Below are 23,308 nucleotides of genomic sequence, written 5' to 3' on the forward strand. Positions count from 1 at the left end.
CGGGTCCACGAGTCCACAAGTCTGGCTCCTCACATTTGGTTTGATATGAGCAACCAAAGGCTGTGCGAGGTTCAAAGTGAGGTCGAGCTGAGCTGGCACCACCAACACTCAAACGCAACACACGTTTTCACCAGATTGTGCATCTACTGCCCCCCCAAAAGAGAAATGCTCACATTTTGAGGATCCTATTATTCCTCATACGGGACCACCTGTTCTTGGGTCCAGCAGCTTTTGTTAGACTTTCACAAAGCTGTCCTGCCTTCAGCAGCCATACGTTGGATAAAGTCTCGGTAATTTCTACATCAATGTCAGGAGGATTTATTTTCCTGTTAATAATGCCAGTAAACTATTAAACGTAGTTCACGTGAGCTCCACTTGCACCCACTGTAAACGGTTAAAGACTAAATTCTTGGATGGTAATAATGTAATGTCATCAAGTCATTTATTCTTGCCAGCTAAATTGAGTTTGAGGATCAGAGTCAATTAACTAAGTACAAAGGGAAAAAAAGTTTTTGTTTTTATGGAACTTTTTGTTCCCTAATTTAACACACGTCAGGCCTTTTATGAAAGAAGCAGCTTTGACCCGTCCTAAAACATAAAGATACAAACATGCACCGGGCAAACAGACTTTTAAGAGTTTAAGAAATGAACGAGTCTTTTAAAGAGTCACTTGTTTTTAATGTCTTCAACAGCACTTTAATATTGTATCAATTGTATAAAAATGCATGATTCAAACACCACATTCAGCACAATGACTCAGAGACTCTCCGACCCCAAAACGCACCATGTTTTTATCAATATTTGAAAATGCATTTTGTGAATAAACAAAAGAATGCAGTGAGATAACACAGAGTTGTTAAAAACACATACTTCTGGTATGTTCTATTATAAAAGGAAATGCAGAAATGACCAAAGTGTCCTTTTACACGTGAATGCAGAACAAACAAAACGAGGTAGTTAGAACACTTAGTTTAAGAGCTACTTTGTTTGCCCCGTAACAGTAGAGGAGAATGTAAAATAATGAATCACCGACCAGGCAAAGAACAGGTTAACAAGATGTTATTCTAGTCAACAATTTTGTAATCAAACAACTTCTTTTAATTAGAAAATATTAGCATTTCTGACTTAAGACTTAAAAAAAAACCTTCATAAAAAGTCATGATTGTCAAGTTGTTTATGTGGTATTCAAGTAGTAAAACAGATTTGTGCTGGAGTCAAACCGCAGCAGTAAACGTTTTCTGATAACATGAAGAACTAAAGTCTGCTCTAAAATGTCGGTGAAGCATCTACTGGCTTTTCTAAATTCACCGGTGAAATGTCAGTGTCTGTTAAAGCGGTTCTTGGAAAGAATGCTGTAACAAAACGGGGCGTGCTGGAGATCGAGTGTCACGACGGCAGCTGGAAGCGAGAAGCGACTCGGGGAAAAAAAAGGTTCAGGCTTTCCGCTTCGATGACATTCGCAGTCGGCCTTTTAGATCTTGTACTTCATCTTCCCACTTTTGCTGATTACACAGATGTGCTAAAAACAAGCAGAGAGGGCAGTCAATAATAACGTTTGATGACGCTACGTTTCACTAGGACGTCATTTGGAGAAAAAAAGAAAGATAAAAACGACTCCTAACTCACAGTCAGGTCTCTGAAGTACTCATTGTAGTCCAAGGCATATCCGACCACAAACTGATCGGGTATCTCAAAGCCCACATCTGAAATCGGAGACAAAGTGGAACGTGCAAACATGTCCGTGACCCGCTGACTTATCAAGCTGCATCAGGAACATCATTGAAAAGGAAGCAGTGAGTCACGAAGCCATAAAAAGGGTTGGTCAGGTACATACAGTCAGGAAGGCACGCTGCGTTATGTGGCACTCGCTTCACCAGCAACCTGGGAGGAAATGAAATCACACATTATCACGCAATCGCTCTTCCTGCGTGTGCCGTAGGGCGGGTTTTACATATTATAAAGCAGCGGTGCTGGAAACCCGTGTCACCTAATCTTTTTTTATCTCTATTTTTCCTATCGGTCTAGACTGGAAGGCCGGAAAATAAATGATTCACAAAGCAGGACAGCCGGGCTGCTTTAGTATCTGGTTCTTTATACAAATAACTTACCCTGCGACTTTGATCAATTTGGGGCTGAAGGCTTCAACATACTTCAGGAGGGTCTCCATTGTCTTTCCGGTACCTACAATGGCCTGCAATGGAAAAGTTGGGTTGAGAAATGCAGATGGAAAACAGGTTAATGTCACACTGGAGCACATGGGGAGACGAAGAAGTTAGTCGTACTGCAAGATAAGATATTCCTTTATTAGTCCCACAATGATCGCGGCAGCAAAGTGGGCCGTGCACGCAAGACACATGGTAAATAAACTACTCGCATTACATGACGGTTCTTTTGTCATTCTTTTTAGAAATGGCTCAACTTCCACTGGAAAAGGAGAATGACTTTTTTTGACCTTTCCTCTGGGAGAGGTAAGAATGCTTTGTCACCTAAGTGTAGGTCAACATGACCTTTGTGTAGAAAAGACACTTACATGTTTCACTGGTGACAGCATATAAGCAGAGGCCTGTCAGCCAAGATCCAAACAACTTTAAGAAAAGCTTTTCTCCGATGGTCATGTTAGAAAAGGCTAAAATAAGACTAAAAGACATATTGTCCTCACCGTCATAAGTACTTATTATCCTTTCCACTGCAGAGATGTTTAACAATGCACAATATTCACTCTCCTCCTTGGCTGCTCGATGCTCTGACCTGCTGCATGATAACTTTGTACAGTTTGTTAGACAAACTGTTGTAGCTGCTGAGGGAAAAAATAGCGCTGATAGGAATAAATCCAAATAATTGGAGCAAATCCAAATAAAAGATGCCAACGTGCTGGATAGAGCTGAAGGGTGATTTGTTTTTCCTTGTTAACCAAAGTTCATATCAAGAAAAATCGGACTGAAAATCAATTTAAAAACGCTTCATTAAAGACAATTAATACATAAACTGCTGTACATGTTTGAGAAATGACCACAGACTGTCAGGAATGTCATTCCTTCCCTCGTTCACTTCACTCAATACAAGAGAAAGTTTGTGGCCGCTGTGGGAGAAGCGGCTCTTATTCACCAATAGAAGTAAGCCAATTAGAAATGTTGCTCATGTTGAAAATAAAACATGCAAACGACTTCTCTTGACCCCGGATAGAGACGAATAATTGGCCCGAGCGAAAAAGAAACATGGGCTGACTCACCTCCACAATCAGTACGTTCTTATGCAGCATGTTGGGGGGAGAAGGGGGGGGGGGGGGGGGGGGACAAAACAATTATTCTTGGTTAAAGACAGAAAGCAAACCGCTGTATCTGCTGTTGAACCGCACGCACAAACTCAAAAAAAGAGGCACAGCGGGGAGACGAATGCAGCAGAGCAACGTCCGTCTCCTCCACTTTACGAAGCCTTCCGTCCCCGCAGTCCCTCGCTTTGAATGTCACACTGAAATAGCTGAGATTCTCCAGATGTTTGCCTAATCAACTGGAGACAACTGGGCACTATTTATATTAAAGAGCCACAGTCCAACTCGCCCATAAATAAGAACAACTCTGACTGGCATGTAAGCGCATGCAGTTTGATCCACTTTTCAAACAAAGGAGCCGGCCGAGCGTGTGGCCGTGCTCTTTGTCTCGGGCCTCGTTGTGCGTTCATTAAGAGTGCAGTGACTCCCCGGAGAGAGACAAAGGGACGGGCTGCGTGATCGAAGGGACGCGGCGGTCCGACGCCCCGTGGGGAGGCAAAGGCGTAACGCACACCGAGTAATACCGTATCTTTCTTACGCAGTTGGCTCACTTCTTCCAGCGCGGCAGCGCTGTAGATAGATTGATAGATACTTTAATGATCCCTCATGAGGGACATTTTGGTATCACAGCAGCATGTACAGGGAAGAAAATAGAATAAATAGGTACACATTATATCCAATATAATAAGATAGAAATATTAAATTATTAAATTAAATAATTTAATATTTCTATCTTATTATATTGTATATATATAAATACACATGTGTTAAAAAGCCGGCGACCAAATTCAGCCACACATCACAGAGAGCTCCGGGATCTCACAAGCACGCGTAAAATACTGAGCAAAGCAGCAGCCAATGACTCAAGCGTGCTACTTCATCTCCTATTCATGGTGCAGGCATTCACGCCACGCCTGGCTACAGTGTATTAGCGTGTCAGATTGTGCGCTCAGCTAAGAGGCGGGTGACGGCGAGTGTTCCGATCAGCTGATTTTACAGAGGAAATGCCGTTTTTTTACCCCCCCCCATAGTGTGCACGTGTTGAAGAGGTTGAACTGACAGCATTTGACAAGAAAACAAATTCAAAACGTTTGGGAAAAGATCTCTTTTTGCATTAAAAGGTGTCGGTTTCTGAATTCACATGTGAACCACACGCAGGCTTGGAAATACCACTTTAGTTCGGGGGGGCGAGTTTGCACTCGGCACGTAAATCACACAGGCCCACGGATCCTCCCGGCCGGAATGCACTCGCTTTGATTACGTGATAACAAGCAGAGGAAGAGTGAGTCTTTAACGACTCGACCTCCGCCGGCCTCCTGACGAGGCGGGACAACGAGTGCATCTTCCTCTCGGCACAAAGGACGCCTTTGTGTTATCACGATGGAAAAGTGGTATCAGACCAGCGGCGGGCTCGTCAGAAACCGCCGTCTTACGGGGGGGGGGGGGGGGGGGGGGGGGCATATTGTCGGGTTGAAGGGGGAGACGAGAGGGAAGGCCGCCCTCTGGAGGTTGAGGTCTATCAACACCCACCGCCATTGAGTTATTGACGACAATGTTCCCAGTAGTGTGCATGAGTCTCTTACCTTTCCGGCTAGAAAAGACAAATCCTCGGCTCCGAGTATGTGAAGATCCTCGGTGCACTGGTCATTCTGAGGAAATCAGAAGCACTGAAATAACAACTGGATCTGCGCTGGAGTGCGTTAGCCGAGTAGCGTTTTCCCCACAGCCATCACAACGCTCGTCATCAAACTTGAAACGAATGAAAATGATTTTTCTTTAGCACCAGGTAGCTCTTGAGCCGGATGAAGTGGACCCTCATGGGGATGGAGCGGTCGGAGTTGCGGCTGAGCGACTTGATCCGGTCCACCAGGTCCACGCAGAACCGGTAGCCTCCTTTCAGCACACACAGCACCACGATGTCGTGGTCCCCGAGGTCGTCCATGATGTTTCGAGCCAGGCGCTCAGTCCTGCGGACGGAGGGACTACGTCACAACGAAGACCACATGACCCGTGCAGGTCACGCGGATGTTCACACTCCTGTTTGTGGTTTGCACACAGTCTCAAGAACTTTTTACATGTTTTTACAACACGAGAACGTGAATGCAGCTGGCGATGAGTAAAAGGAACTATAGAATAATACAATTGCTTTATGTATTTTGTTTGTATACTAATGTAGTCCTAGTGAATAATTCAGATTTTAACTGCAAAGATCGATTTGAAAAAAAATACCACAACTATTTTGGTTATTGATTAAATATTTTGTCATTTCTTCAACAAAAGCTTATTAAGTATGAAGATATTAAGCTTTTTTGTCATACATTATGCTAAATATATAGACGAATGCATTTGGACTTTTGATAAATATTGGATTTTTCATAATGTCCTTTTTATATACAAACGATAGTTTGCAGATTAATCGGTGGTGATTTTAGACATTTTGTGGTCTTGATTTACGTCTGACCAGTTTTGTCTGCTGTTATCTATGATATTTATAATATTGTGATTAATCACTATTAAAAAGCATTAATATTCTCATATTCATTTTAATGTCTGACTAAAAATGATCTACACGTGTGTGTCATGATTGTATATTTAAATGTATTTACATGTTCTAGCATTACCTTCATTTAAAATAATTGGGTGGCAACGTGTTGTCAGAATGCCGTACAATGGTGAGCTTTTTATTGTATTATTTATTATTGTATTCATAAGTAGTATTGTTGGTTTTATTATTTCGGTAATATTATTTGATATATAATAATGTGCCTTTTAAAAAATATATTAATTTCTTGTGCTTGTAAGTACACTTTTGGGTTAGTTTGTTTGCTTTGGAGTTACTTTTGCCTCCGTAATCCACAAACCCGAGCTGCATCAGTGGCCCATTGGTGTGGTGATTCGTGCGCGTGCGTGTGTGTGTGTGTGTGTGTGTGTGTGTGTGTGTGTGTGTGTGTGTGTGTGTGTGTGTGTGTGTGTGTGTGTAGAGAGGGGGGGGGGCTGTCGTACCTGTCCATGATCACACCGTGCGGGATGAAGACGCAGTCTAAATCTCCGCAGTAGTGCGCCGGGTAGCTGAAGAGGTCCAACTCGTAGCCCGGCCAGTCGTCTTTAATCTGGGGGGGGGGGGGGGTAAACGCACACATCACGCGGCCTCTTTAAGGGTCGTAGGACACAGACAACGCGCCTCTGCAGAAACTACACGCACGCGGTGAATGAACAGAGTCGAGCTTTTCGTTTGTTCCCGTGCAACACTTATTCTTCACCCCGGTTCCCTCTTACCACAATGCCGCCGCTTGTTCCCTCGGGTCGGGCGGCGGGTTCTGCCATGTTGGTTTCCTGCACACAAACACACACTCACACACACTTAAAAGTGAGTGCGAGTGGAAGCGGCGCTGGACGCCTCGCGGAGAGGAGGAGGAGCGTCGGGCCGGAGGAATGTTCCCTGCAGCGAGGCGCAGTGCGCTGCTGTGACCGCTGGGGGCGACCTGACTCCGCACCGCGAGGACGCTCCTGTCTGTTGGTTCGACTGGTTGATGCAGGCAGAGGTCCTGCTACTTTGTAATCAAAGTAATAGTACAACATAAAGAATACTTGATGGCAACTCGTAGTTTACTGGGATATTTAAATGGTCTGCTAATTTAAATTTCTTTGCAACAAAGTCCTTTTTACTCTTCTGCCTTCATTTGGCAGCTTCCCTTACTAGTTACTTTACAGATTAACTATTTAACATTTAATCAACGAATAAAAACGGATGTATTATTTTGGCTAAAGGTGAGACTTATTAATGTATTGATATTTCAAGCTGCTCAGAATAAAATAGTTAAAAAAGGTTTGTTACCAGTAGCAACATTAATGTGATATTATAAAGTAATAACATATATTAATCTTAAATTAGCCATTGTGCATACTGTATTATTAGCATATTGATGCTAATAATTTTTTACCTTTAGTGGTAACAGAATATTTCTACAGTTCTTCTTCTTTTACTTAAGACCAGAGTATACCTCCCACCATTAAGTCAATGATTAATAATGACAATATTAATTAACAATAAAAACAGTATTTTTGTAATATTCTGTTGATGCTCATGTTACCTTCTTGCCTACAATTGAGCTATTTAATCTATAGAAATATATTGTGTTCTAGAAGCTTCCATGTTTCAGATGTCTTCATCTTCAGCTGGCATCTACACTGTTTTTGGAGTTGCACAAGCATAAGAAAAGACGTTTGACAATCAAACCAATCACTAAATTCCTACCAGGAAATAATTACTTGTTAGCTTTCCACTTTATTGGAATTACACCTTCAACTTGTGGGTGTTTTTGAAGAAACACGTTAATATTGCCCTCTAGTGGGAATGGCCACAACCTTCTGGCCGGTTTGTCCACTGCTTTTGTCCTGCTCACATCATACTCCCACACGTTTATGTGCATTCAATCCATCGTTCTCAAACCCCGTCTCATCCCGTCTGCCGATGCAAGACCGAAAAAAAAGAGCCGACAGTCTGCAAATTAAGAGGTGCACGTGCTGCACGCCGTGCCCTGTGCAGAGTGGAATCTGTGTCTGCGTCATATTGTGTAAATGAGTCCGTGTAGGACGAACCGCCCATGTGGTCAGTGAGTCCAGCAGCTGCAGCAGCATTAGCATTAGCAGCATTAGCAGCAGCTGTGGGGGCCGTGTTGTCACTGCACATTAGACCAGTCTGCTGGGCTCCGTTGAGGGGGGGACAAGGTGTCTGAACCCTCCACCAGCAGTCTTCTACGGCAGCTGTAATTATAAGCAGTGGCACAACGACAGCTGGGGAGGCAGATGTCAACGGCAGCGTTAGATTTCAGTCAGCGTGCACTGTGTCACCCCCCCGGAGGAACGAGGAGGTGCTCAAACACACACTTGCGTGGCAAAATCCCCCCCACCAAAAAAAAAGACAAAGAACAGTTTTCAATTACAACTTATTTCACAGTTTGAGTTTAAGGTGCCGACGCGGGCGGCTCGATGTTGTGATAATCGCGCTGATGAAGAGAAGGCCGGAAGATGTTTCTGGATGAAGTCTTGTCACATTTGTTTTTGATGCCTCCGTTGGGCGCGAGCGGCCCGGCTGCTACTGCGTCGCCCTCCAGGCGCAGCGGGGCAGTCGGGCCTCGCCATTTCACACTCGCTCAGCAGTCAAGGCCTGTGAGCGTCCACAGACTTTACAGGCAACTGCTCCCCTCGCCCGGTCGCCCCCCTGTTGTTTGGCCAATTATGAATATTCAGTTGCTATGAAAGTAATTCTGTCAGACATACAACTGTCCGGCCGGATAGTGTCAGCGGTGTTGTTTCTGGAATTTGAGTGGAGGATCTTTCAAGGATGTGACTGTTCTCTTCCTTCCGATTCGGGAATATGACAAAAACGGTAAGGTGACCTAAATCTATACAAAATATATTGGACATTTCCTTCTTGTGTATTCCTCTGTGCGATGGACCTCTATTGCTGTCAAAACCAGCTCGCACATCAGTGAGCCGCGTTGTTGCACTGAGTGTGACAAACACAACATTCAGGGTTGTGTAGCCGGTATTTGCTCAGAATTTAAACTGTGTCGAGCTGTTTAAAAAATAATAATAAGGTAACCGCAACATATTTGTGACTAGTTTATATATATATATATATATATATATATATATATATATATATATATATATATATATATATATACTAGTTTATATACATATATATATTTACAGAAGATTCAAATTAAATTGTCCCAAAGACAGGGCAACAAAGTCATATTTGCTAATTTCAGGGGACGTGTTGACGTTTGCACAAACACACCATGACACCAGCCTTTTGGGTTAGTTAGAACAAGCGGCGGCCGCGCACTGGTGCAGACATCGCTTTAAAACAGATTGAACAGATTCAATTGTCAGGTGAGAATAGAAGACGTTTAAATCCTTTCTTTCTTTTTCTCCGCTGTGTTACATCAACCTGGATTTCGTTTAGTGGGCGTATGTTTGTGTTGTGCATGTGCACCAGCATGTAGGGAAGCAGCCGTTACTGAAGTCAAGGAGCACACAGAGGCATAAAGGGGTTGATGTCTACTGGCAAGATCTAAACCGTGATCCACAACAACAACAACAACAACAACAACTTGATTTATCAATCCAGGGACTGTGATCACCATAAGATGCCCAGAGTGACGCCGAGCAAAAGGAAATAAGCGTTTCCTCTCTTGTAAACTCAACAATAAAAAACCTTCTGTATTACATATCATTTTTAATGTGTTGAAAACCTTTTCCAACAAAGCAAGTCAAGCACAACGGTGCACATAAACACATCTGGCAAAGTTCATGAGCCGATCCACCGGAGTGGGTGAGCAAAAAAAAAAAGAGTTAGTAGCCTACATTAAGCATACCATAAAAAACAAAAGCAAATACAAAGAAGCCACACAACATAAAAAAGTGTCTATAAACAATGTTAGACTGCTCAGAAAACACATTATCAGATTTGTCCCTTCTTTAGTGCTTGATGGGAAACATTTACAATGTTCAGAAATGTTTTATACTGAAAGAAAAAATCAGTATAAAAGCACGGAGACAAGCATGAAATCAAATGTTTACATTTTTTATGTGGTCAATTCTAGGGTTGCTAAAGCAGTACCAGCAGAATGCTATTGTTTAATACTTATTTAAACGACCAGAAGAGGATATCATTCATTAAAATGGGGAACATAAAGCATTATCTTTACACTTGTTCGAGCCGAGCAGCAGTTCAGGTGCATCCAGATGCTTGTTTCCTGACGATGATCAGCGGCTACGTTGTGAAGCATTTCTGCATCTGTGCTGCAGGTTGAGGAGAAAGCATCCACCATAAAACTCCATTAACATAATGACTTCCCTGTTTAAGTGGATTGTGGTTCATGTACTGAAAAACAAACTCGGTTACAGACGCTCTTGACAAACTTTCCCTTCCGTAGAAAGTGATATTTCTTCTCGTATTTCATTTGATGGGACAGTGTCACTCATTTGATTGTAGCACCAGAGCTGAATGACAGAACACGGTCATTTAAATGACGACTACATGATGACTTCTTTTTCGCTTGTTTTGGATGAATCAGCATTTTGCCATCGGCACAAACTTTTCTTCTGTGGTGATGGAAAATATTGGGAAATATCATGAAGCATTCAAGTGGATTAAAGAAAGTTTTCTCATTGTCCGGCGTCCAGCAAAATTCCTGTTTTCTTCTCTCACTGCGTCAGTGAATCCTGCAGGAATTCTGCCACTGTAACTGTACCAACATGCTGCAGAACCACAGCCAGGCCTAAAAAAATATAGCTTTTAAGTTGTTTATCCTCCATCTTAATGAATGATGTCCAGCTTGTCCGATTTGATGACAAGTATTTATTTATTGTTTTACAGATAACATACTTCACAGGGTTACCTTAGAGGTAAAATCTCCTGACAGGACTCAGTTTTGACTCGTCGGAGACAGAGGGGGAAGATGGACAAGCACACATTGTAAACAACTGAGCAATATTTAGGTCTAAACGGCGTACCATGGAACGGGTGAGAGACAACAAAATGTAAGTAAGAAGATGCGCCTCTTCCTTGCAAAGACAAAAGTTTCATTTTTACAAAACAAATAATGGTCACTGACATATTTTTTCTACTTTTTTTAGTGGCTGAGAGGTAGAATGACATATTTTCACCTAAAACCAATGATTTGATTCATTTACTTTATCATATCATTTCATCATTATGAGTGAAAACATTACGAGTGAATAAGTAACCCCAGCCCCCTGAATATAATGTGAAATCTGTACAAACGTCTCCATTGATATTGTTTGGATTTTAACTGTATCCCAAATGTCCAACGTCATAAGCAGAGGAAATATTACGTGTTTTTTTTTTTTTCTGGTTGGGAATTCAAAGTACCTCTTCAAACTGTGGTGCATTGAATCCCTTTGTTTAACACTGTAAATAGCAAGGTCAGTCCGTGGGGTTTTTGTGGATGCGATGGAGAGACGGATGTATTCAGTTGGAAGTATCCGAATGAACGCTTCCGGGTCCTTCTGTGGGCGATGTCACCGACGAAGGAGTCGGAGCATCTTGCCAGCCGCCGTTTGTCTGTTGGGAGAAGACGGGGGAAAAGTCAGCTCCATTGTGACACTGCGTGTGGTACGGCATCGGCATTAAAAAGGATCAAACCGAAACAAAAGAATGGCTCCCGTGTGGACGAAGCCCAACGCGTCTCAGTATGTAGGAGACAACTTCGTACGGCGTCATATACATTGAGCGTGTTGTATGTTCTTGCACGTTCTTTACTTTCTTTATTCTGTACTGCATCTGCTCCTCTGCCCGTTGAAGGGTTAGGGTGAGTTTTTCCTGTGCTGCTGTGAGGGTTTCGGAGCAGAGGATGTCACATGTGTTCACATTGTAAAGCCCTCTGGGGCAAATTTGTGATTTTGGGCTTTAGAAAAATAGGATGAATTGAATTGAGTCGGTATATTTAGTCGGCTATTACTGACTACTTTACAGTCTGAAAAATGGACAAATACTGTTTTAAGAGACTCTTCATTTGAAATATCACCCTGCCACTTCCCCTCGTCGGCTGACATAATGTGAGATAAACAGAAGAGATGAAACAGAATACGCAGACCTTTCATATATCTCAGAATACACCCCTGAGATGGTTGATAAAAAGAATAAATTATCACAGTAAAAAAAAGATAGCTCGTTATAAACGGAGGCCTTCTCAAATGATGATAAAAGGTCGACTGAAGACCATTAAGGACATTAATTGCATTTTCCACGCTATTAGTGAGAATGGTGGACGTGCTTTGGCAGCCTCTTATTTTCAAACCCTGTTATTTGGTGAAAAGCCTGCCTGTCATCTTATTCAGAAGCAAGAGGGTGAAAAAAGAAAGAATGAGAAAAAAACAACATTTCCTGTCTCCGAGAGAAGCGACACCCACCAGCAATTTGAGGGGTGTAATTGCTGTTCAAGGATAAAGAAGGAGAGGTGCACAGGTTCAGTCAGTGGTGCATCTTAGGTAGAAAGAAAATGTCATCTGGGATAAATAAACACTTAATTCACAGGCTTTACTGAAACAGTGTATTTCTTATGAAATAACTATTACAGAATTGTATCATCATCACAACTATAATTGTTTTTATTGTTTTCATTTGGCCCGTTTGACAGCCAAAGAAATAAACCGTCACAATCAGTCTGAACCATAAATGCTACTTTTTCTTTTGTTCGAATTCATCACTGATGATATTTCTTTATTTCTCATGGTGCTTCATTTCTGATTTTTATAGTATGCCCTATGACTATATATATATATATATATATATATATATATATATATATATATATATATGTATATATATATATATATATATATATATATATATAGAACCTTGACTCATCAGTTGGTTTGACTTCTGGCTGTCAAAACCTCATCTCACGAGGAGTCAAAGCGCTAAACATCCCTTTCTCTCAAAAATGAACAGCCGTTACTTTGCTTTGAGTCAAAAATACAAAAGTATAAATCTATTATATTTCACAATAAAACTGATAATACGCTTTTTATTTGGGGTTTAGAATAATTCTTTGTTGAACTTGAAAAAGAAAAAGGTGTAATTCCTAGTTTTGTATCATGAAGTAAACTTAATATTTATACCCAGATGGTTAGAAGAGTGGTATGTTTTTTGATTTCTGGTATAACAATCTCTCGTTTTTTAAAAGTTCCCCGGCTATTTATCTATTGCCGAGTCCAACTTGCTGCAAACACTAGTTTGGAGGTTAGTTCTGGTTTTGCACTTTTTTCTCCCATTTCACGTTGAGCCCGTCGTACGCCGCGACTGGCCTCACGCACCACGCTCTTATTTTAGCGCGAGGGGTGTTGCCGGCTCGGCTGTCAGTGCTGCTGTTCCTGTGGATGGATGATCTGACCAATGCGCTTGGACTGTTAGCCCAAAGCCCCGCTCTTTCTGTCCCCGTGACTGTCGTATTGATTCTGTTCCCCCCCCGTGCAGCCTGTCGCTATGGATCTACATGCTGACCACACTGCCTGCAGTGTTGCCTGTCCCGCCCCGGCCGGCGCCCAGCATGGAGACCTAGGAAACAGCCCCGGCCCCTGTGACAGGCTGGTTAAAGAGTTATTTTAAGAATTAGCAACCTGGAACCTTTTCTGGGGTGGAGGAGGAATGGGGGGGGGGTATGACTTGTCCTATGGTGCCAATTTGAGAGTAGCATGGAGAGGGAGGACGCCACCTGTGTCCTTGTTACTGCAGGTGTCTGACTAACGCTAATACCCTCCGACAGGCCGAGGAGCTCGTCCCGCTCCTCGGCCTGGTCGCTCTCTCATTGCCTGCCACATATAGGGCACGACGGGAGCAGGGGGGGGGGGGGTCAACTGTGCTGGACAACAGCCCAGCTCCGGTAGACTCTACTGCCAAGTGGCGTCCTAGCGTCACCCACAGCATTACGCGGTGTACACGTTCTGAACCACCGCCTGGGCGACACAGCGCTGAGGAGGTAGGAGAGGAGAAGGGGGTTGTTTACAGGTCTTACGTTGATGCCCTGTGGACTGTACATCTGGCTGGCTGCGAGGCTGTCACTGTATCCTCCGGTCTGGCTGATAACATGGCGAAGGGTATCCACCTGGAACAACGGGGACACACAAACAAAAGGCCTGGTCAGACAAAAGCTGTGGATAACAAAGACAGCCGTGCACACAAGGAAAGGTCAGTCTGATAGTAAAAGGGTAGCAGGAACAGGAAAAGGTTACAAACAGTGAATCAGGAGGATTTCACTGCCGTTACGGGCTTGATAACAGACGCTGCAAATGGACAAAACACGAGGAAATAGACCAGAAGTCCTTATGAATGCCTTTGTAGTTGTGGTAAAACAACATGTCAAAATCAGACATTAAACAGACTTTGCAACTCGTCCTTTAACTTGTAGCTGACCACTACTTACAAGATTATTCCGTGTATTTGCAGACAAACAGACATTTTGCAATGAGTGTCTCCGAATACAAATACAGCACGGTGCAGCTGAGGTCACATCGAACATTATTTTGTTTAAAAAGTTTGATTGCAATTTTGTGTTCTTCACAGATTAACTGGAAGCTGCTTCGTAGCTCCTGGCAGAGCAGCCCGTCAGGTTATGCATGGGAACACACCTGCCATATGGAACTCACAACAAGTAAGAGTTCTCCACTCGGCGGGCCAATTTTACTCAAAGTCGCGCCGTGTGCCGCCCGCTCACTTTTAATTGCACAGCCGCCGAGAGCCGAGGCCGTTCTGACATCCCCAGAAACATAATCCCCCTTAAAGTTACATGAGTTTCAATAATTAACGGCCAACCCCGAAGACTCTCCACCTCGTGTGAGGGTTGTCCTTCTGCATATTCATGAAGGACCTAAAGCACTTCAGCAGAGCTGATCTGAATGGAAAAGGGGGGCAAGGGTGGGGGGGGTGGAGGGACAGCCGAAATGACGCCAAAAGCTCCGAAACCAAATCTGAATATCACCATGGGTGGTGATTCCTTAATCTGTGGTGAGAGCTGTAACACGCAGGAACACTTTGCTGGTCACCACTGTCCACTGGGGCAAGGTCAGGGAGCGGCGGTGCACCAGTGGCTATGTGAACTCTTGTCAGGAGGCTGATGAGTGTTGCACCGTTTCCAGAACTGTCTGCAGTCGTCTACTCAACCGCTGGGGTCGACAATGGCTTCGGCGTTAAAGAGTAAAAGCCTCGGGCTACGTGTAACCTTTGCCTCACTGTGTAGGTCAAGTTATCCCGGGCGTCTGCACTCCCGGACTGGACAGTGGCTGCGCCGTATCACAGGCCATGCCGACGGTGTGTCGGCTTTCGTTCACTGAGCTTGGAGAGGCGCCTACCTGGGATTGTATGTTGGCCCCAACCTGCCCCCCTTGGTACGAGTCCCCATTGAGGGACTGCACACTCATGAACAAGTCTCCGGAGTTTGACATGTTAAAAGAGCCGGCGGAACCTGAGAATACAAAGAGGCAGAGAGGAAGGAAGGAAGGGAGCCAGAGAGGAAGACAAAGAAGAGGCAAGAGAGAGGAAGAGGTACCAAGAAAGAGGAGAGGAACAGAAAAAGGAGTTCAAATGATCGTGCATGAGCAAAAGAGGGTTAGTATTATTAAGCGGGTTAGTTGATGCCTGCACGCGTCATGAAAAGAAAAGGCTTTTTTTTTTTTTACAAAACATGCATCACTGAGCCATAATTCAGAGGGAAAAATCAGCCGGCAAGAACCATGAGACAGATAATCATCAAAAACCTGTTTAAGTCCAGTTAAAACCGGCCACATGGATTATATTGTTGTTAAATGTCTGTGCTGATAGTGTTTCATTAAGGAAGTAACAATTGATCCGCAGGAAGACCCAAAGAATCGCCTTGGTCCTTTAATGGAGCCCAGCTACCCAGATGTAAAGAGACCATCTCGTAACCTGATTTCAACACCCGGTCATAATCCAATACACTCGCAAAGCCTCTATATGACAAAGGACTCCGCTTGCCCTCCCAGCAGCTTAATGGCATGCACAGGGTCAACCGGACAAGAGGCAGGAAAAATTAACGTCCACAAGAGCGAGAGGTCAATAACAGAGATGGGAGGGCGGGGGGGAGAGGGGGGAGGGGGGAGAGACGACAAAGGCTGCGACAAAGACAAATACTGGGAGAAGAAGAGCAAAAGAAAAATCTGCATCGTATTACTGAGTTAGTTAAAGAGAAAAAAAGGGCCTTCTGATAGAAAAAAAAGCACCACAGAGTGGAAACCTTTTGGCGGGACGGGTCTACGTGTTATCTGTGAGGGTTACTTCCATCGGCTGGGCTCACCTGCTGAATTGGGGGTGGACGGGGAGTTGGCCTGGCTGCCGTGAGCGGACACGCTGGTGGCGCTGACCGCGGTCCTCGCCGCGTACATGTTGGCTTCCTCCTGGAACTTGCCGATGTTTTTCTTGTACCGGATTCTCTTGTTGCCAAACCAGTTTGATACCTGCCAAACAGGCGTTGACACAGTTGATGCAGTTGTCGGGTTGCAACAAAATTCAAGCGGACACGAAAGGAACCAAAGGAATACGTTTGGTAGCATTCAAATGTGCAGTGTTGATGGATTTTCATTTCCTTAGCAGTCTAGGCTGCTATGACATTCTTGGTCTCCACATGGAATTGTGCTAGCAGCAGTAATACATCAACACAGAAATGCGTTTTTGGAAATGCTACTTGGAAAGAACCCAAACTACAGAATCCTGCACTATTGACGCCAATAAAAGTCTAATCTTATACCCTGCAAGGCCCGGTGTGAGGGATCAAACTGCCACTGATTTGGATTATTTTTGACCAAACCACAGCACAGCAGATTGCTTGGTTCCTTTGTTGTTACCTGCGACACTGTGATGCTGCATTTCTTAGCCAGCTCTTCTTTGGCCTCCTCGCTGGGATAGGGGTTACTGAGGTGGGAGTAAAAGTACTCGTTTAGGATCTCGGTCGCCTGTTTGTTGAAGTTCCTCCTCTTTCGCCTGGAAGATAAAAAATGGGGGACGGACAAAATAGAGATTTATTTAAAAAAGAAACGTGTTAAACCAATCACTCTCCATTTAAATCAGGATAGTTAAATATAAACAGCGTTGCAACACTAAAGAACGGTAATTAAAAGCTCCTCAAATGCATTTATTTGAACGTGACTAACGTGAAAATCCAGCTAAACACACAATAGAATCCACCTGGGCCAATATTAACCCAAATAAATAGATATTTCTGAAAATAAAAAGCCCATCGGAGCAGTAAAGGTCAGTCATGTCAGTGTTGCACACACACACACACACACACACACACACACACCTGGCATCGAGGAAGCGCGAGCGCAGGATCATGACGGCCTCGCAGGTGCTCTGTTTCAGCTGCATCTGGATGGAGCTGAACTTGCGGTGGATGATGCTGACCATGCGCTCGATCTCTTTGGGCGAGATGGGTCGGGTGCGAGACTGCTCCCTCAGCAGGTTCATCACATGGGTGGTGAACTCATTGCACGCCTGGATGCACAGACAGACAGGATTCATAAAAAGAGGAACTATCATGGAGGCTCAACGCCTTCACACAGAACAAAAGGGTGAAATTGGATTCGGCGCCTTCGCTGGCGGGCCTCTGGCCGCGTGGAAGTAGTTCTGACAGTATAACGGGCGCTGGAGGTAATAAAAGTAGTCTAGATTAAAGCAGCCCACACCGCGCGCTGTTTCACGCCCAGCAAATGGAGCAGTGGAGTCGTTCAGTGGGGGCTCTGAACACTAAAAAGACTTTTCTTCAATGGAAGAGAAAATGTGACATGTGAAGAGAAATCTAAGATGACAGCCTGCTTTCAGTCCCGTTAACGTTCAAGAGGTTTAAACTGTCTGCCTCTCTCTTTTTACTCCGTCGTTCAGTCCACCTTGTTCTGTCTCTGTCTGAATCCGTCACTGGATATGACGGCGTTCAGAGTCAAGGTGTCTGTTGCTTGTCAACACCGGGGTTACGTCAGTCAAAGTGATGCACCGAGCAGCCGTTCTGCTCGCGCGCACACGCGCCAGGCACTACTCACTCATACGCGCCGCCGCCAGGCGTACGCGGCACGGTGACACAAAAATGCTCAGGTGTGTATCGACTGTGACAGTAAGCGACGACCAGCCGTCCTCGGAGAAGATTTGACAAACGCTTTGACTTCTGAGGGAATGACAAGACGTTACAGTCTTTGCAAAAGAGCTGGCGTGTGACCGACGTAATGGCTGCTCGCCTGCTGCAGATAGCGTCTCTGAAAGCGCGGCGTGTCGTCAGCTGATTTCTAGTGCATTATACTTCGTTAAGAATTCTCTGGGTAATGGTCCCCCGTCCTTTGTGCCAAAGTATTCCTATTTAGGGTCACAGACAGAAGTTCCTCCAGCGTGCATTGGACAAAGACTAATCACTCTCATTCTCTTAACTCAGGGGAATTTAGAGTCTTCAATTGAGGAAACAAAGGACCTTCAGGGGGAACATGTCAACTCCATAAAAAAAACAGAGGATCAATACAAAGTATCAATGTCTCTCTTTTTTCCTGCATTTATCCGTTTTATTTTGTTACCATAGAACAGGACATGTTCTTTTTGCCTGCTCCTCTCTGCAGTGAGAGTATCACCACTACATCTTCCGTCTCCTCCAAGAAGACAGTAAACACGTTTGCAATTGAATTATGTCAAGCCACATATTTTTGCATGTCAAAAACGTAACATATTATAAAGTTTAAAATCACTGACATTTTTTTTAAAGTTTTGCCTCTGTCCATATCCACCACCAGTCGGGACGATGTCCAACTTTTTCAGTAGTTGCACATTTAAACAGAAAAGAGAAATTTACAATTACAACACATCCTGCAGTTGAACACCTGCGTAGTGGGAGGATTTTGGAAGAGGAGAGAACATGGACATGAACTTTCTCAACTGTCATGAAATAATATTTGGAGTGTAAACACTGAGGTACAACAGGGCATTCCACAAACATCGATTGTGACACAACAGTCAGTGTGTTTACATGATGGTATAATTCGAATCTTTGCTTAGTCGGACTGTGCGATCTTTCGGGGGGAGGTGCTATTATCCCAATATACATGGCAGTGAATAAATAGAATCATTGGCCGAAAGCACGTCATATCTGATACGATAGGTGGCGCTGTTTTCATTACAGGTAGTGGTCATACAGCCATTTCCGCTTGACCGCTTCACCACTACCAACAACAACATTAGGAGAAAGATGGCGAGCGGAGAGCGAGGTGAAGCTACGTCCCTCTACTATGTGTGTGTGATGTTAATAGGAGCACAGCGAATGGCGCTATCAGCTGATTTGATAACGGAGAGAAGACGCCGTCGGGATCTCAAGCATGCGCAAAGACGCAAAGTCCAGTTCCTCATCCGATTCACCGTCACATGCCGCAATAGTCTAACTGGATCGGGCCGAGTTATCCAGGCGTGTTAGTCGGATCGTAGTCGGACCGCACGTAGTCGGACAAAAGTGTTTACGTGAAACGGATCGTTCGATTTCAGTCCGACTAAGCCAGTTATTCGAATCCATGTAACCACGCTGACTCAAAATAGTGCTGGCTCATTCCTAGAATGGGGGGGGGTTGTATCACGGTCTAAAATCCACATTTACGGTATGTTACATGCGTTTTTTTGTCTTTCTTTCCAAACATGAATGTGTTATAAGAGGCTAAACAGCAGAGAATAATAACTGAGAAAGTTCTCTTCCTCCCCACCTGCTCGTATTTCTCCAGCTCTGTGTGGTAGATTTGTCGAATCTGAGACAGCTTGGCCCGGTAGTCGGTGTGCTCTACTGAGTTGTCGGCGCCGATGCCGCCGGTGGCCGCGGCAGCGGCCGCGGCGGCCGCCGACCCGCCGCCTTTCTCGGGCCCGGCCACGCCCTCCGCCAGCAGCATGTTGTCTAGTCGCATCAGCTGAGGATCTGGCGGCTCCTCCTCCTGGGCGCCACGGATACTGAGCACTGTGGAGGACAGGAGAAGATGGCTGTTTACCTGGCTGCTCAAAAGGAGGAGCAAGGTGCGATCATTCTTCTGTGACTGAAAGAGAGTCTGGACTCCGGCGAACCAAATGAACTCCCTGAAATATGGCCGTCGATTTTGAATAGTTCAAGTCTGGGCCGTAAAACCCTGCAGCGGCACGGAGGCTGGCAGCTCGGCAGGATCATAAAACTATCATTTCGTCCACTCTGACTCGTGTAAAACAAGAAATATGTTAACGCAGTTCATCGTTCATTGTTCCCCTTGTGCCTCCAGATATGTTAGCTGGCCTTAATATCGTCTCAAACAGAAAAGTAAAATAATAACCACGGAAAAAGTATAATAAAGATTAAAATTCCTCATTTTACGGTTAATCATTTTAACACTGAGAAAAAAAAGATCTCATCTTGGCACGCGCCGTTATTTTCCATTGCTTCAACAATATAAATACTTACTAAACTACCACACGAGCATCACACCTGGAACAACAGGGCTGTCTTCATTTAGCAGGACTGAGGATGCTTTTTACGACTGACTGTTTAAGTTTGGGCCTTTTGAACCTGCACATATTCACCCACCCGCAGGCACCAAGCTCCTAACTGACCCTCAGCTCCCATTGTGCCAACACGACAACGACTGTCAGACACGCACAACAAAACATGTAGTATTGCACACGTCCACCGACTCAGATGTTCTGAGATATAACATGTGACCAAGTCTCAATCTGTGCAAAAAACGATTTGAATCCAGCCAGTCCAACTACATCGTGGAGTAACAAACATGCAGGTACATCTGCGTGAGGTTGCATTTAAAGAGGAGCTTGCAGTGCCCTGCCTCTTTCTGCCACCAGAAGGCTCCCTCGGTAAAGCAACTGCCTGTCCTGGTTTTCCTCTGAGGTGCTGAGAGCCGCCGACCAGGTGCAGCCTCCATTCCAGCCACTGTCTTCAAGGACAAAGACGAAGCTCGCGCCGCCACGACATCTAATCCGTGCAGCATTCAGACCGTTTCAGGAACATCTCGTACCCCCCCTGCATGTCTCACGGTGGCCGTAGAAGGTGAGGGGCAAGTGACAGGCTGTGTTGACGGAGCAGCAAAGACACATTGTGGTCCACAGTCCCAGCGACGGCTCTTTTGTAACGAGGACGTAAGGTGGAGTCGCCCTGTGACCTTTGTGGCGAGCGGGGGGTCCAGATGGGTTCCCGGGGACGCACGAGGAGCTTGTCTACCCTGGTCTTCCTCTTCGCGACCCTCCCCCTTCCTCCCTTCCTCCCTTCCCCAACTCCTTTTTCCTTGCCTCTTTTTTTCCCCTCCTCTGGCAATAACATCATCCATTCCCATCAGCTCCAACACGTGAGCGGGCTCAGCTCAAGAGCCAAATGTCAATGGCTATCAGACGGCTGCAAAAGGTCAGGAGTTCAGACGGGGAGCAGACGCATGTGTGCGTGGGAGCGTGTGCACATGTGCTGCTGGATGAGAATGTGGGGTATTTTTCAGGTAAATCACACCAGCGGGAAATTATAACACTCGCCAATTTCCTTTTGACGAAATAGAGGCACATCCCGACCAGAGGGGGAATAAAATGAGCCTAAGAGTGATTTATTCATTCCCTCCCAAGTCTCAGAGTGCACCACTAAAAGCATGAAATGGATTAAATAAATACAATTAATAAGGAAAATCACTAAGGAACAATTCACTGTGCTGTGGCATAATTACCCCAACCAAAGCCATCAGCTTTATTTATTTCTGTTCGGTAATGGCAATGAAATCGATTAGACCTTGATGCCAGTCCGAGTGCTCGTTGTGGACCCTGAAACCAGACCGTACATTAACGCAACCACTGACGGAGAGGAGGACCCTCTATTACAATACATCACATATTCAGACCCCGTCATGCACACCTCCTAGTCTATTACTGTACCAACAAAGGAACCGGGTCCGTCCTGCCCTGAGATCCCCTTATTCCAGGGACAGCCACAGATTGCTATCTATAAAAGGACGATGGGTATCGTCTCATCTTGATCATTACCGACAGACTTAATTGAACAATGAGAGGACACAATTCTCCCTCTCGGTCGCTTCCTACCTCCCTCCCTCCCTCCCTGCCTCCTTCCCCCCTATCCTTTGTGCACGCTCTTGTATAATTCCTTCCCTGAGATGTGGAGCACTAAACCCAAAAAGGCAAGGCATAAAAAATAAATGCGCATCATAACAAATCCCCGAGCCCTTTCCTGAATAATGGATGGAATTCTAAGAATAAGCCTTTGTTTTGTTTATTGACTAAATTAATTTCTGCTGTTTTACTTCCTTAGGGGTAGGCTCATACCCGCCGCCACACGGCCGGCTGTGTGCAGACAACGGGAGTGTAAATAAACGCGGCGATTAAGCTTCCCACACATACAGGGGGAACCAGGGTGCACACACACACACGCACACGCAAACACACAACGCGAACGGACGCTTTGAGCACACAGACACAGCTTTGCACATTGGCAGGCTCCCCCAAGCGCCCGGCCTGGCGCCCTGCGAGTGCTTTTAAATGAAAACATGCTTAATTAATGATGTCGAGGTATTCTGCCGCAATTAGGAAGATTTACGGTCAAACAAGGCAAGCGGCGACGTCCCTGACAGCTACGATGGAAGTTTACCCTCCCCGCCTCTGACTGGCAGCGAGCAGCCAACGCTGGACTGGATCCATTTCCCATCAATACAGTAATGCAATACACTCCGCAGTTTAGTGTATACGCGCCTTTGTGCGCACACGCCTGCGCGCGCGCGTCCTTCCCTGCCTGCTGCTCGTCCACATCACATGACCCCCAGAGAGGGGCAGGCAGTGGCTGAGCTCCGTATTGATCGTGTGGGCGCACGTCGTCCAGGGTTTCAGCAGTTAATAAATCAGGCCTGCTCCTGACACAACCCTGCGTGTGTGTGTGTGTGTGTGTGTGTGTGTGTGTGTGTGTGTGCGTGTGTGTGGGCCTGTCACAGACCAGTCAGCAGGAGTGAAAGCGACAGCCACATGATAATATAACATCACCACCATTCATCCCTGCCGCACAGCATTCTGAGACAAAACAACAACAACCTGGGAACCTGAAAAAGAAGCAGCGTGATTTACAGCAGACATGACAAGTATCACCAGTGCACCCCCCCCCCCCCCCCTCTGCAGGAAGGGGTTCAGCATCCTGCACTCATCTGCATTTAATGCAAGACCCGTTCATTGTTTCACACTGACCCGCACACCACAGAGCCGGGCTATTATCATTACCGAGAACACTAAATGAATATTGTGTTACATTACGTCTAATCTGTATGCGTGGCCATTTCTGCAAGGCTGAATCCGGGATTTAATAAAGAATAGGCAATCAGTATGAAATTACTAATCATACCTCGCTGCCGTGAAAAACAATTGGCGTCACTTGAGTCGCGGTGGGCCAGAGACTGCGATAAGTAAAACCAAAAACGCTTGAGTCGATCCGTCAAGACTTGTCACGTGATCCCGCCACGTAGTCACGC

At 45.1% G+C, this 23,308-nt stretch overlaps 2 protein-coding genes across 5 annotated transcripts in view; both read right to left on the reverse strand.

Annotated features, from left to right (window-relative positions):
- Positions 1–656: 656 nt before the first annotated feature.
- prtfdc1b (phosphoribosyl transferase domain containing 1b) lies at positions 657–6,792 on the reverse strand. The gene is made up of 9 exons (XM_040172146.2): positions 6,545–6,792; positions 6,272–6,378; positions 5,052–5,235; positions 4,852–4,917; positions 3,230–3,247; positions 2,109–2,191; positions 1,835–1,881; positions 1,627–1,703; positions 657–1,519 (listed from the first exon to the last, which is right to left on the reverse strand). The coding sequence occupies exons 1-9, from the start codon at positions 6,590–6,592 to the stop codon at positions 1,472–1,474; spliced, it is 678 nt and encodes a 225-aa protein (XP_040028080.2). The 5' UTR covers positions 6,593–6,792; the 3' UTR covers positions 657–1,471.
- A 2,706-nt stretch (positions 6,793–9,498) lies between these two features.
- Positions 9,499–23,308, reverse strand: part of pbx1a (pre-B-cell leukemia homeobox 1a) — a 40,526-nt gene continuing 26,716 nt past the window's right edge. The window contains exons 3-10 of one of the 4 annotated variants that reach the window (XM_040170713.2): positions 19,538–19,782; positions 18,543–18,599; positions 17,119–17,309; positions 16,661–16,796; positions 16,114–16,273; positions 15,152–15,264; positions 13,819–13,908; positions 9,499–11,366 (exon numbers count right to left, since the gene is read on the reverse strand). In XM_040170713.2, the coding sequence (XP_040026647.1) occupies positions 11,274–11,366; positions 13,819–13,908; positions 15,152–15,264; positions 16,114–16,273; positions 16,661–16,796; positions 17,119–17,309; positions 18,543–18,599; positions 19,538–19,782 (1,085 nt within the window). In that variant the 3' untranslated portion in view covers positions 9,499–11,273. The remainder of the gene's footprint in view (positions 11,367–13,818; positions 13,909–15,151; positions 15,265–16,113; positions 16,274–16,660; positions 16,797–17,118; positions 17,310–18,542; positions 18,600–19,537; positions 19,783–23,308) is intronic. The other 3 variants (XM_040170715.2, XM_040170716.2, XM_040170717.2) reach the window with 3 other exon arrangements.

The sequence above is a fragment of the Gasterosteus aculeatus genome, chromosome 3, assembly GCF_964276395.1.
Source record: "Gasterosteus aculeatus chromosome 3, fGasAcu3.hap1.1, whole genome shotgun sequence".
Taxonomy (NCBI): Eukaryota; Metazoa; Chordata; class Actinopteri; order Perciformes; family Gasterosteidae; genus Gasterosteus; species Gasterosteus aculeatus.

Coding starts and splice junctions, on each gene's coding strand:
- prtfdc1b (XM_040172146.2), bottom strand. CDS start 6,592: ATGGCAGAACCCGCCGCCCGACCCGAGGGAACAAGCGGCGGCATTGTG. Junction 6,379..6,544: donor GAACAAGCGGCGGCATTGTG/GTAAGAGGGAAC, acceptor CCCCCCCCCCAG/ATTAAAGACGACTGGCCGGG. Junction 1,882..2,108: donor AAATTGATCAAAGTCGCAGG/GTAAGTTATTTG, acceptor ATTTCCTCCCAG/GTTGCTGGTGAAGCGAGTGC.